Here is a 15,060-nt window from a genome sequence, read left to right as displayed (position 1 = left end):
TCTAAAAACAAATTAGTTCTGAACAAACTTTCAGAAAACTGAAAAGGCATGCTTATTCTATGAGCGATACCGAATTCAAAGACATTACAAGAAAACTACAGACCAACATCAATCAAGAACAGAGATGCAATAATACATCACGAAATTTCAGCAAATGGGATCTAATAGTATGTGACCATCCCAAAAATAGAGAGGGTTTAAATTTCAAAATTAACCCATGTTGGTCAGCAGACTGAAAAACAAAAATATGATAATCTCAATAGATGCAGAAAAGGGATTTGAAAAATCCAACATCTATTCCTCATAAAAACTCTCTTTAAATTTTGAACAGAAGGGAACTTCCTCAAACTGATAAGATGCATCTATAAAAAAAAGCCCAAGCTAGCATCATATGTAATGGTTAAAGATGGCATGCTTTTTCCCTAAGACCAGGAAGAGGCAACGATGCCCGCTGTCACCGCTACTCAACACTGTACTCGAGACATCATTTCCACCCCCTTGATCCACTCCCACCTGAACTAGTTAATGCTTTTGTTTCCTAGTTCAAGAACACATACAGAAGTCAATAAAAATGGAGGTGAAAAGCTGTTCCCTTAATAATAGACGGACTATAACTGGAAGATAAGACCAGAATATAAGAATACCCCCCAAAATTATTATAAAAACAATATGATCTCTTCCATGGACTAATGAATTCATCTCTTTTTCTTATATCACATCTCCAAATTTTCCATGCAGCCTTCCTTACTCCAGTGTTAATCCCCAAGTAATCTGTTCCTGTCTTTTAATGTATAAACTCCCTCTTCAATGAAGTATCAAATTTCTATGACCAAATTCTATTTGAAAGAGGACAGGCCAAAATATTTAATAAAATCATAATATCTCCTTTTTGTGAACTTCTTTTGGTTGGATCTCCAAACTTGAATCACATGACAACAAAAATGGTAGGTACAACAGATGGGGGAGGTTAAGAATAGCATAGGAAATGGAGATGCAAAAGAAAGAACTTATATGTACGACCCATGGACGTGAACTAAGGGGGGAGTGCTAGACGGAGGGGGTACAGGGCATAGGGGAATAAAGGGGGGAAAAAAATGAGTCAACTGTAATAGCACAATCAATAAAATATACTTTTAAAAAAGAAATGAAAGAGATTATATAATTATTAGCAATATCACACCTTGCCATAGCCTTATAGAATTCTACAGTTTCTGTTCTAAAAATATCAATAACCTACTCAAGGCTTTCTTTTTGTTTGTTTGTTTCTTTTTGTTTTCTGAGCAGGGAAGAGTTGCATGTAGCCAATAAGTAATCAATGTACCTAATTTCCATAGGTCTTTAACAATATTCTGTACAAAAGGTTATAAAAATAAAGCTACTATGGAAGTAGGTGAACTATTTAGTTAGTCATGGAAAAATAGTAGAGCATTAATAACTCTGCTTAGAGCTGAAACTGATATTTGTAATATTTTTAAGTGACCTGAGAGAAGTGTAGTGGGAAGTTTTTATATTCATAGATGAAGTAAAAATATTCAAAACTTGTCCAGGGAGAAATGTGGAAGGACATACTCATCAAAAGTTTAGATGCACATATGCTCTGACCAAACAGTTACAATTCTGATTTGTCTTATGTGAACTTGTACAAGGGCTCACTGTTCAATGTAGCATTGTTTATAATAGCAAAAACTGTAATATTCACTAATGGAGGATTAACTAAATTAATATACACATATGGTACTAAGTAGCATTTTTAAAATACAGTATTAATTGTATACCAAAAACTAAACTAAAAATTCAAAGATTATATTAAACCCTCTGAATAAATAAGTGCTAAGATTTTATGAAGTTTGGTAACATATGTTCATACCAAGTGTCTTGTGTCAGGTCTTGAAGCTTGCAATTGTTCAAACTCTTCTATTTTTGCGAGGTCTACATCTTCTTTTAGTTCCCAGGTACTGTCTTCATATGGTAGTGAGCACCACTTTACTAAGTAGTAAATAACAGGCTGTAAGAAGAATTTTTTTCATTTTACCACTTTGAAAAAGAATAGTTAGAAGTAGTTCAAATATATTTATTAAGCTACATCAATAAAAACTGAGGAAACACTGTAATTTTAGATGATTAAATTTTAAAAAATTATACATTTTAACATCAGAAAATTTTAGGTTTTTCTTACTTACTTAAAAAATCTTTTTACCAAATATTTACCTCACCAGTATCTTTATCTTCACAAAAAGAGACTTCTAATACTCTGTCTACTTCAACGTAGTCTGGGTTAAATGGTTCTTCTTCCATCTAAAATTAAAAAATAACAATATTTGACAAAAATATAAAGATAAAAGTGAAATAAAGACAAATGTACTAGTTATTCACTATAGAACAAACACAGAAGTTTGATTTCAGTTAAATTTCCCTTTATTAGAATACTTCCATTTTAAGTTCCAAAAGATATCTAGGATATTTGTCTATATTATGAAACATCATATTCTATATAATAAATCCAACCAAAAAACACTAAAAAATAAGGTACTCCAGGTAAGTAAATTACTCCAGAAGATATGTTCTTTAAAATTTTCCAAAAAGCAGCTTCTGTTCCTTTCTTTTACCTCTTTGCTCAGGTTTAAGAGTTGAAGACCAATCATTCCACCTGCAGGTTCATCTTTGGTTGTATCCAACACCCTTTGATGTGCTCAAGCACTTACCTAACAATGCAGACTCTCTAGTTCAGCTACCTAAACTCAACTGCACCCATTTATTTTTTCAATCTATACTTCTTGCTGTAATTTCTCTCTGGATTAATGATAACAGCACCCTATCAATGCCCTCCTCCCAGTTACACAAGCCAGAAATGGAGAAGTCATCTTAGCTTTCTTCTCCTTTTTTAATCTCCTACATCTAAACAAGTCATCAATTCATACAGATTCTACCTAACTATAACTCAAATTGGTTCCTTCTTCCTCATTCTCACTGCTTCATCACATCTAACTTGTAAAGTATACTACTGAAATAGGTATAACGTGCATCCTGCTATGATTCACAGAGAATACTGCATCGTTTTTTTGACAGTCTCTTAAGAAATCCATGACCTGCCCTGTGTGGCTCAGTTGGCTGGAACACCATCCCGTCAGCCAAAAGGTAGCAGGTTCAATTCCCAGTCAGGGCACATAGGAGAAGCAATTAATTGATGTTTCTCTCTCACACTGATGTTTCCCTCTCTTTAAAATCAATAAGCATGTCCTCAGGTGAGGATTTAAAAAAAAAATGCATGACCTAAATCCTGAGGAAAACTTCACAAAACTCAAAATTTATGGACATTCTATAAAATAAATCACCTATACTCTTCAAAATTGTCCAAATAATGAGAAACAAAGTAAGATTGATTAAAACAGACATGACAACTAAATACAATGTGTGATATTGGATTGGATTTTGAACCAGAATAAGCACACACACTTTTTGTTATTAAAATACTTGTGGAACAATTAATGAAATATAAATAAAGTCTACAGCTGAGATAGTAGTACATCAATGTTAATTATACTGTTATTATACATATAAGAAAATGTTTTTAGAAAATAAATACTGAAGTGTTTGCTACTTACTTTCAAAAGGTTTAGAAAAAATGTATATGCATGTGAAAAAGGCACATAGCGAGAGAACGAACGTGAATGATAAAGCAAAAATGGTAAAATGTTAACATTTAGGGAATCTAGTTTAAATGTACATGCAAAATCATTGTATAATTTTGACAACTTCATTGTTCAAAATAAAAAGTCTAAGAATGTTTCCAATTAAAAAGTTTTTTAAAAATTTAAATTTAAAACTGCTCTTAAAAATGTCTATTGAAAGAAAAAAATTAGAGAAGGAAAGGACGATTTAGCAGACTATTTAGTAAAGCCTGGAAAGGTAAGTGAATTTTTCTAATGATGTCCTGTTCGTACATTGAAAGCTGGTATGGAAAATATGCAATATATTTCATGTACTGAAAAATCTTATTTTCCATTTATTTGCTACATTACCATTACTAGACTAACTTCGTTTGATAAATTCTGAGGTATCAACACACTCACATTCAACTCTACTGAAATACATACTAATATAAAATATTATGAATTATCTGTGTTCCTGTTTCAGCTATTTTTCAGGCTAAATTTGGGAAAAGGGAAAAATACTCTATGTAGGTAGCATTTGTAGTCAGTATTAAAGTTTATAGCTTAAGAAACAATATAAAAATACTTAAAGTTTTAATAAATAATACTACATGTGTTTAGAATTCAACCGTTTCATTTATTTTTTTCTTACGTCTGCAAAAAAGTGTGATCTTTGTGCTTGTCTCAATTTGAATCGTTTGATTTTCTGCTGGATCCTTTTATCTTTCAAAAGCTGCTGTTCTGTGGCCCATTCACAGTGAAGATAGGAGCTATAATTTTTATAAAGGCAACATATTAGAATAATACAGAAAACCATGGTTTGTTGTTTTAGATTTATTTTTAATCATAAAATTCAATGCAAAATATTATCTTTCACTTTATAAATAGGTAGTTCATCCTTTCATTTAATGTCAATAGACATGGTGATCACTATACCCTAGATTGTAGTCTACGGTTTACAAGTTGTTATTAACGGAATGGTACACTGAATCACATGGGTAACGAGATATGATTCATAGTTTATTTCTTCATTATAATAGTTTTGGCATGATCAGAAAGGTAACATGTTTTGAAACCAATGTAATTTTATTTAAATCATTTTCACTGAAATAATAAAATTTGGAAATGTTCAAAAATACAATGTAACAAATAATGTTCTTTAATTTGTAAAAGCATATTTTATAGATTCCTGCATTTTGATGTTAATAATTGTGTTCTGAAAAATAATTCAATTTTAACATAAACGGTTTTCAGTCTTCTCATTTTAAATGGTTAATTTCATGAAATAATAAATAAAACTTTTACAATGCAGGTAAAAATCAATTTAACTTAATATAGTTAAATATTCAATATATTAATTTATACTTAAATTAATATCCTTCTATTATTTTTCTAACTGAAATACTTACTAATTCTTGTATTTTACAAAAAATTCTTCTGTATCAATCATCACTCCAGGTGATATCTAAGAAAATAAAATCAATAATTACAATTTTTATTATCAGACTATTGAATATAAAGTATAAAATGTAATGTGCCATCACTTACTTCCTTTTTCACAATTCTAAAAGATAATATTTTGTCCACAATTGCAGCATCTTCTTCACTTGGATTCTCCTAAAGGAAGGGAGGGAAAAATAATGGCACATTCTGAAACTTCCTTCAGGTTTCATCTCATGTGTTTATGAATACATGAAAATTTAACATTTACATAGCACATGTGTCAGGCAGCAAATGTTAGAAACACACAAATAGAAACAAGAATTATTGTCACTGTCCTCAAAATCATGTGCCTCATCACAGTGAACACATAGTGCTTTTTAATGTAACAAGCATTATTCTGAGCACTTTGTGTATATTAACTAATATAATCCTTGACACCACACTATGAGGTAGGTGCCATTATCACCTTCATTTTACAGATTTGGAACCTCAGGCATAGAGAAGGTTAAGTACTTGCCCAAGGTGCCACCTCACTGAGTAAATCGTGGTTGTTCACAATCTAGATAAGGGACATTTAAAAAACTGTCCTACAAACAGGACAAAAACAGGACATATTGCAATGCATAAAGCATATGCAATAACAGAGGTGTCAAAATAGGGCATTTGGGCACCATGGCCATAAAACCAGTGGAAAGACCACTTGTAAAGAAGTGGCAGAAGATACGGCTAGAAAATCCATACAAAGAATTTCATATGCTGTGTTAAGAACACATAGTTATTTCTGTAAGACTTACGAAACTATTAGAAATGTCAGCAGAAATGTACTATCATCAGGCTTCTAACTTAGAAATATTCTGCAGAAAGGACGGAGTTTGGAGGAGTTTCAGAATATATATTTGGGAGGTGAATTAATCCTTAGCTCTCTGATTTGAATGATTAACGGTTCTGTTAACTACAATATGGAATCCAGGCAGAAAAGTTGCAGCAGGTTTTAGGAGGAAAAATAATGAAAGTATTCTAAAGAATTTACATTGGTTTAAAATGTTTTGTCATCGTAGTCCCAAAGTTGTCTTACCACAAATAATTGTAAAGGCTGTTCACCAGGTAAAGGAGCTGAATTCTTTTTTATTTTCATAGAGCCTTTAACCTCTTCTTCAGATTGTTTCCCCTCTCCGTCTTCTGCATATTTCTTCCTTTTAATTTGTCGATTTGATCTTCTTTTCTGTAATGAACCACAAGGATCATATATATATGACATTTTAAAGGGAAGATTTTAAAATAATTACTCCAGTGTGGCAGTTTTGTACATTATATTTTCAAAATTGTATGATACATTCATCTTTCCTCGTTCTTCCATTTAATTAAAGGATGATTATCATTCGCCCTTGGCCACAGGCTTACAATCTTTAGATTTACTTACTAAAGCTTCAAATAACAAGAATTAGTAATATCTTCATTGCTTTTCTTTAGAAATTGTTAAGAACGAAAAGATTTTGTATTATTTAACTGCCATGGCTTAGGCAAAATATATTTTATTAGTAATTAGTAATTACTTTATTACTTTTCTTTAGAAGCTATTATTAAGAAGAGTAAAAAGGTATCTGTTTTATTTAACTATTTCACACCTCAGGCAACGCATATATTAAACTATTAACACCTTCACAGTTTTTGCCCAAAACCTAAAAAGTCCAGTAGATGAATACTGGTTAAATAATTAGTCAGGGGCCTAAAGCTAGAAGAAGAAATTAAATAATATTTGTCATGAAATTAATGAAGTTATATTTAAAACAGAATAACATAAAATGTTTTTAAAAATACACAAAATAAAGTAGTAAATCAATGAAATAATTAAATGTGAACGAAGGAGGAACAAGTGTTTTACTAACTTTACTACCTTTCCTTAACAATAAAGAACATCACTATCACAAATAGAAATAAACCTTTAAATAAGTATTACATAATTCTTAAATAATCTATCATTTTAAATTAGGTGTCAAATACACATGGCTTTACTTACCTCCCTAAATATCTAATAATTGATGTCCCCACTATAAAAAACGAACTCTCACATTTACATGAAAATCCCAAAGGACTTAGGTTTGTATTTTTTTGCCTCCCTACATCTTGTGGGTGGGAGGCATCTCAGCCAGCTTCTCCATTGCCCAATATCTGGTAAATCTATCCCTTCTTTCTTTTTCTATTTCATTTTCTTTTGTATATTTAGTAATTTCCAAGATACCCTCCCAAAATATAACTAGCAAATATACCACGTGTTCTCCTTTTGATTTCTGACAGTGTCTTCAATTTGGTAGGTCTTTCATACTCCCATAGCCATGGCAAAAATGGCTGAATCATGAGCAGTATGGGGACAAACTTATTTGCATCCAGTGGCCTTTAGCACGCCTCTGCCTCTTTCTCGAGACTAGTGCTACATTTAGAGAAAGAGCAACCGATATGGTGAGTTAGCTCAGCCAAGTGCAGTAGACAACTCTGTGCCTCAGTTACCATCTCCTGTCCAAGAAGACATTTATTTACATTTCAAAACTCAAGGTACCTCTTTTGTTAATATCAGAGACAGGAAGGTAGCATATAATAATTATAAGGACTTCTAGAAACCCAATTTTCCTACCTCCTGTTGTGAAAGATACGAAATATTTATTATTTCCTGGGGGAAAAAATACTAAGATTCTCTAATTTAATAGTAGGCTGAAGGGATATTTAGGCTTCTATTTTGGGCATCATACAGTGTTAATGTTTAAGAATAGTATTAATTAATAACCGATGAGACATTTATTATTCTAATAGTAACATGTATTATCAATGTCATGTCTCGCTTGGCACAAATCTGCTCAATAATGAAGTTTAGAATAACCCAGTATACATTTAGAAGGTTCTGTAAGGAATTTTCAGCATTAGTTCCCTTTCTAGTCACTTAATGCATTTATTAGTACTTTGAAAGGCTTCACTTAGTCTTTAGTAAACAGTAAATAAGTGGCTTGAAAGAATCCACTGAACTAACAGAAGTACACATTTGGGTAATTCCTCCCAAGAGAGAATGAGGGCCACTTATAAACTGCTCTCTAATCCTATGAAGACCTCATTAATCTAAAAAATTATGTCTGAGTTATAAGATTACAGCTAATTTTATCATAAACTATATTATACTAGATTATATACATATCAGGCAAATCCAAACAAGGTGTTACTCTCATCAATTATCTGTCTTTGTTCTACATTAGCTCTACTACTTTAAAAATATAAAAACTAATTTGATGTCCCCATTTTTGGCTAATGTGATTTTTCTGGCTTTCTTCCTCCATAATGTTTTTCAAACCATAATTTAAAATAATGACAAATTCTTTCTTCAAATTTCTTTTTTCTAGCTTTTTTCTTCTTATGTCTTAATGGCTACAACAGATCAGTCTATAGTCCTATACATAACATAATTCAGGAATATTATCCTTTTAAATGACTTCACTATGATATCATATTACTTGTTTCCTATAATCCTAATATAATCTGCTCAGGGTTTTTAAATAAATTAAGTCTAAATATAGTCAGACTACTGAAGTACTCTATTTGAGATTGAAGGTAAAAAAATCAAATATCATATTTATATTTTTAGATTTCCACTTGACTCCAAATCTTAAACATGAGTTACTTTTTAAGCCTTCATATCCACCGGCTGAAGAGTTGAGAGCTGTATGGATCTCTCCACAATTTACACAATGATACATTGGAATATAGCAATAATATAGATTTATAAGTGTTTACTAGAAAATATTTCCTTCCTTTCCCATTTAATTGTTTTTTGTGTTAAAGCAACACATATGAAAGGAAACTAACACTCTAGCGAAAGGTATGGAAGAAATACGTGTGTTAACCTAGTCTACCGTTTCACTGCTTGGTTATTACATAATGGTAAAAATGGCCAGCATTATTCTAGTAAAAATGAAACTATATTTTCTCATGTTGAATAAGTTAACTGTAAGTTTACCTAAGGATCACATGTGAAGAAAAAGCCAGGCCATGTAAATATGAGGCGCTTCAGTCACTGCCCTTACCTCAACTCCCGCAGCAGCCCAGGAGCCTGGAGCCACTACTCCCCCATGGGATAAGAAGCTGCATGAGGAAGAAGAAAGGCCATTCAGGGGCTTTCTGGCCCCATCATTCAACAACTGCCACCACCCCTACGGCCTAGAGCAATACTTTAGTTATTAGAGAGCAGAGGGTGGCCTGAATTATTATGACCTTCACTATATATATATATTTTTATAACTTTACAAGGTTATTTTAAATATCCACCTATTCAAAAAAAAGCAAAAAGCACAGTATTTTTGTCTACATTAGGGGATTTTTAATACAAATGTTTATTTTTCTCTTTGACAGAAGAAGACCAAAGGAATTATATCTATGAATGATTCAGTTCATTTGTTCTATCATTGTAGGTGATTTTAAAAATTAGTATCTCCATCATTAAGTTCATTCAAAATCACTCTGTAAGCACAGGGGAGCGCTAGATACTTCTCCATGCTCAAAGCCAGCAGGGACTTTGGATTGCTACTTAAACTCTTGGGCTTCAGGTTCATTATCTGAAAAATGAGGGGTTTGAGAGGATATGTAAATTCGCCCCAGGTCTAACATTCTATTGTAATACTGCTAGGAGCATATTGTAGTAATGTTGTCATATAAGTTCTGCTATACAATAATATGTATTTTTACTACTAAGCTACAGTATAAATACCTATACAGCAATATTATGCTATCTAAATAATTCTACCAGTGCTTCATATCTCAGAAAAAAATTTAATACTCACTTGAGAGTCTTCCTCTTTGCATGTACGCTGTGGCATCTGCTCTGCATCAGATATTTCATCTGAAGACTCATTCTTTCTTTTTTGTTTCTTACCCAATGTAATAATGAGTTTGCTGTTTCAATAGGAAGAGTACACAGTAAGTAAGATCTTTTCACATTTTTTCATTTTCAGTCAAATTAAGATTGCTATGATAAGCTTTATGCCATTTTACATCACTTAAATGTTCAACCAAAGGTGATAATTATCATAAAATCCATAATGACATTTTCAAGACAAAAACTGTATTCTACTGGAGCAAACACTAATTAATATTTACTTGACGTACTTTTAAGCATAGAAAGGTAGTCAAGTTCTATCAGTTGTTTCTTAGGCTCAAAAATTTTATGGGAGAAAATGTCACTTCATATAACTGCATATAAGTATTTTATAATGAAAATAATTCATTTATTTTGCTATCTTGTAGATTTGAAATGAGGGTTTTTTCCCCTTCTACCTCTTACTAAATTCAAATTACACTTAATGTCCTCAAATCCCACCTATAGTAAGTTTTCCTTTATATAAAACACTTTAAAAATTAGTTGTTCTTTAACAATTTCATTTATGTTAAGGCTTATCTTAGATGTACTATAAATTCCTAAGGAGTAAGGACTTTTTTGTTTTTTTAATATTAACAGGCTGCCTATTTTTCTCTCTCATATGTATGTACATATATATGTACATTGATATTTACACATTACATACACACATGAAATACAAACATCTTAAATGAAAGTGAGTTTTTCCTTTTTCACTCCTGATCAGAGGTAGAAGTATAGAGCTCCCACATTTCCTAATGTGGTTCAACAGATGGGAGGACATGATCTTAAAGTACTGTGTTATTCACAAACCATGCTAATTGTTAATAAGGAAAATTCTATTTTAGATTATCTATATTCCAAACACTGAAAATTTGGAATTTTCAATGATTATTTATTCATGTGGGAGAACTTGGAAGTTAAGAGCATGCACTTGAAATTATATTGTACAGACTTGAAACCTGATTCTATCGTTGACCAATTTGTGAAACACGGGGCAAATTATGTGATCTCTTTTAGCCTTAGTTCTTTGCCTAAAAAATAGGGATATTATAGCAGCTACCTCTACTGTTGAGAACTAAGGGGGACAACGTAGGGCACATCTTAGCAAAGTCATGACACATAGTAATTTCTCAACTAAAGATGACTATGTCTAATTGTTATATTCCAGGCACTGTCTTAGGTTCTAGAATTTAAAGAGAAAGTAGAAAGAGTTCCTAACTTTAAAGTATTATTAGAATATAATCACAGTTAAAATGCTAAAATGGAACTAAGCACTGAATGTAATGTGAACATAAAGGAAGAAGTGCTTATGTTTACTGAAGAGTAAAGGAGGCTTTAGAGAAAAAGTGAAGTCTGAAATCCGAGATTTGAATGACAAAAGGGAGTTCAATAGGTAGTAAAAAAAAGAGGTAGGGTCCAGTCCAGGTAGGGTGGGGACACCACAGAAGAATGGGAATAAGCAGTGAAGAGAGCGTGTCAGGAATACGGAGAGGACTGCAGGAGGAAGAAAACAGACGAGCAACACAGGGCAAAGGTCCTGGAAGGCCTTGCTGGCACACAAGGAGTTAATGTTGTGATTGAAGGCTAGTTTTTAAGCTCCATAGGGCAAGAATTTAAGAAGGATCTGTCTTATTGACCACTAATAACAAATGGCACTGAGATAACATCAAATGAGTATTTTTTTTAAAAAGCAAATAAAAAATATGAGATTTTAAAAGAGGAAGTGCCGGGAGTGAAACTATAGTTAATGATACTGTATTGTATATTTGAAAGTTGCTGAGAGTAAATCTTAAAAGTTCTCATCACAAGAAAAAAATTTTAACTATGTGACATGATGTTTACTAAACTTATGATAACAATTTCACAATATATACATATATCAAATGTTGTACACCTTAAACTAATACAATGTTACGTGCCAATTATATCTCAATAAAACTGGGAGAGAGGCACAAGAATCTTAAATAAGAGAGCAATGCACCCAGAAGGAAGTGAAATGCAAGGCAAGGAAACCAGGGATAAGACAAATGACAATTCAAGTGAGCGATGAAAAGTGCAAGGTAGGGCCATGGTGAAGTGATTAAAAAAAAAAAAGGACAATTTTTTATTTTGGAAGCATAACCAGTAGGTTTTGGTTACTGACTAGATGGTTACATGTGAGACAAGAAAAATTCTAGAATGATTTATTTGCAGGTTATTGTTGTATTGGTATAATTACCACCTTTAACAGACTAATTCTTACTTGTTGTCGCAGGTGCACTCTCCTGAGTATGTGAAGTAAATAAAGGGTAAAAATATAGCTCATGTTGGAACCAGGAAATAAAAGTGCAAAAAGATATTAAGGAACCAACCACAGTTACACTTCATTCCCTCTAACCACTTTCATTGGCCATTTCCTCTCTCTTCTGGTCCTTTCCTTACTCTGGTTTCCTTCCCAAAATTAAAAACTCCCTTGAGGTCATATGTATTATTAGACACCACATGATCTCATCCTTCCTTCATCTCATCCATAGTTGTCAAAAAAAAATCATCTCTGACTGTTTCAGTTTCATTTCTCAACCACTATAATCTGAACTTTACATACATTTATCTCACTTTGATGTTCCTACAATCTGAGGCAAATGATTATTATTCTATATAAAAGGAAGCTGAAGCTTAGAGAAGTTATATAACTTGTTCTAAGTCACACTGATAGTAAGAATAGAGATAGAAATCAATACCTCTCTCCAAAAAGCCTGAAATTCCTGAGGTGTAAGGCCACAAATGACTTTTGTAATGCCAAATCCAAAGGAAATTTAAATTTTTATTTACCAACATATAATTAATCACCTTTTCCTTCTCTGCACCCTTGGCTCCATGACACTATGTTTATTCTTCTGGTTCTTGCTAAACTTCTTTGGTTCCTCTTTCTCCACCTACTGTTAGTATATTGGTTTTCAGCAGGATTTAGTCCTTGACAACTCTTAAACTTTGGTATTTCTCAAAGATCTGTCTCCAGCCTGCTTTCCTTTACATACTGTCCCTGGAAGATTTAATTTAATCTATTCTTTTTTTTTTTTCTTTCTATGTGGGATGGTTGATCTTGAGCCTACAGAAAGCAACCTGGCCCCAGACTTCTCCAAGCCCATATTCCTTTGCCTCCAGTTATCTGATCTAGCAGGTGAGATCCAATCAGACTTCTAAAAAATTCCCTAAGGGATTCTGATGCACCACCAGATTTGAGAACAATTTGCTCAGGATAGTTAGTGTAGAATGTTCTAGGAACAAACATTCAGGATAAGAAAACTAGTATTTATAGAACACTTAAAATATGAAAGTGCTTTTGCCTACAATATCTCAGGTGACCCTGAGAAAAACTCTTAAATAAGCAAGGCAGATATTAATGCCACTAACCTAGTAGAAACACTTCAACTCTAAATGACGAAATAAACTGCCAAAGTCACCAGTTTAGTAAAAGACAATATGGTCTCTTTATTCCTAGTCTACTATTTCCAACATATCTTACTGATTTGATTTTTAAGTGGATGTTATTTATTTTCTAATTAAATTTATTCAGATGAAATTAGTTAATGAGATGATATAAGTTAAAAGTATACATTTCTATGACAAATAATCTGTATATTGCATTTAAAATCTAATTTTAAAATGACACTGTAGTTTAACCAGTCAACAGATATTGTTATCAATAAGCATGGTTTAATGAATAAAGAAAAATATGAAACTATATTATCTTTTAGTGGATTATTAAGGTTAAAGTTTTTTCAACAACCAGAAATCTCTATTGCCTTTACAATGACAGATGATAGCCATAAATGTTATCTGAAGGAAATCAGATGATCCAAAAGTAAAAAACCCCACAAATATACAAGTAAAATACCAAATTACCAAAGAACATTCCAGTCTTCCATCATGAATCACAAAGAGTTTACTGTATTAATTCTAATAAAATTTCATTGATATAGTCTTGAAATAAACTGATAGTTTCCTATTGCTAAAAATATCACCAAAAGAAACCAAAAATACACCACAGATTATATTAATAATAAAGGCTTCATGCAAGTTTTGGTTTGTTAAAACATTAAAGAGGTATGTTAGCAAACTTCAGGAACACAAGTTCAGGCTACTATAAAAATTAAATATCAAAACATACCTTGTTTCAGACAGCAAAGGAAAATTACAAACTAAATATAAATTTGAAATGTTAATTCATTTGATAAGTCTAAGGCACCAGAAAACCTCTATGTTTATACTTGATATCTGTATTTGATTTTCAGATGTAATTTATGCACTCATCTAACTCCTGCCCACATGTTATTAGTAAAGTCTGTATCACAAGCTGCAGTTTACAGTGTCAATCTGTAATTGCTCCCTGTTGCTTGTCTCATTGCAATAATTGGACAAACAATGAATCTTATCCAATTAGTCCATTTGTTGTAATTAATGCATCCAATTTATCATAAGTGAAGGAACAAGCAAAAATACATGCACATTATAATTTGTTTGCAAGCCAAGTGAAAAACGCTGGGACTATTTTAGGAGTTATCAAATATAAACTTTTTTTTAAAGAAACATTTTATTTGGTAAGTTTACTCCTGCTTCAGGTTCAACTCAGACTCCAGCTTAAATTCATCTGAAAAAAAACAATCGAGATTTAAAAGGGCTCTGTATTTTAGTTAACCTTAAATTTGTGAAATTAACATTATATTGTAAGTTTTGGGTAACTTGGATTATAAATTACTTCCTGTTTAAGGTTGGACATCATTACTTAGTTGTTCCATATAAAGTTGCTGAGGATTAATCATTGTCTATACATATGTATCAGCACAGTTTAATTCTTTTTTTAATTTTATTTTCAATTGTGTTGGCATTCAGTATTAGCACAGTTCAATTTTCATTCTTAAAAACATTTTCTCTTTAAAAAAGAAAATGGTGTTTATGTTCAAAATTATTGACAAAAGGAACATTAAAATCAACTACTTCACCTCAGTGCTTCTAAAATACACATTTTTTCACATATTAACATCTATGATATCAAAATTCATCTAATAATCAACAATATACCATAGTCTTAGT

General features: G+C 31.8%; 1 protein-coding gene and 1 pseudogene across 7 annotated transcripts in view; both read right to left on the bottom strand.

Moving 5' to 3' along the window:
- Nucleotides 1-15,060, bottom strand: part of CHD9 (chromodomain helicase DNA binding protein 9) — a 113,356-nt gene that overhangs the window by 55,877 nt on the left and 42,419 nt on the right. For all 7 annotated transcript variants that reach the window (XM_054570332.1, XM_054570333.1, XM_054570330.1 and 4 more), the window contains 7 exons: nucleotides 9,911-10,022; nucleotides 6,169-6,315; nucleotides 5,199-5,267; nucleotides 5,060-5,115; nucleotides 4,303-4,420; nucleotides 2,209-2,295; nucleotides 1,868-2,005 (listed from right to left, as the gene is read on the bottom strand). In XM_054570332.1, coding sequence (XP_054426307.1) covers nucleotides 1,868-2,005; nucleotides 2,209-2,295; nucleotides 4,303-4,420; nucleotides 5,060-5,115; nucleotides 5,199-5,267; nucleotides 6,169-6,315; nucleotides 9,911-10,022 — 727 coding nt within the window. The remainder of the gene's footprint in view (nucleotides 1-1,867; nucleotides 2,006-2,208; nucleotides 2,296-4,302; nucleotides 4,421-5,059; nucleotides 5,116-5,198; nucleotides 5,268-6,168; nucleotides 6,316-9,910; nucleotides 10,023-15,060) is intronic.
- Nucleotides 13,051-13,149, bottom strand: LOC129068241 (uncharacterized; annotated as a pseudogene).

This window comes from Pteronotus mesoamericanus, unplaced genomic scaffold, assembly GCF_021234165.1.
Source record: "Pteronotus mesoamericanus isolate MK-2021 breed Mesoamerican mustached bat unplaced genomic scaffold, CSHL_Meso_final contig_202, whole genome shotgun sequence".
In the NCBI taxonomy this organism is placed as follows: domain Eukaryota; kingdom Metazoa; phylum Chordata; class Mammalia; order Chiroptera; family Mormoopidae; genus Pteronotus; species Pteronotus mesoamericanus.
The sequence above is the reverse complement of the archived record's forward strand: the minus strand, read 5'-3'. Positions and strand labels throughout refer to the sequence as shown.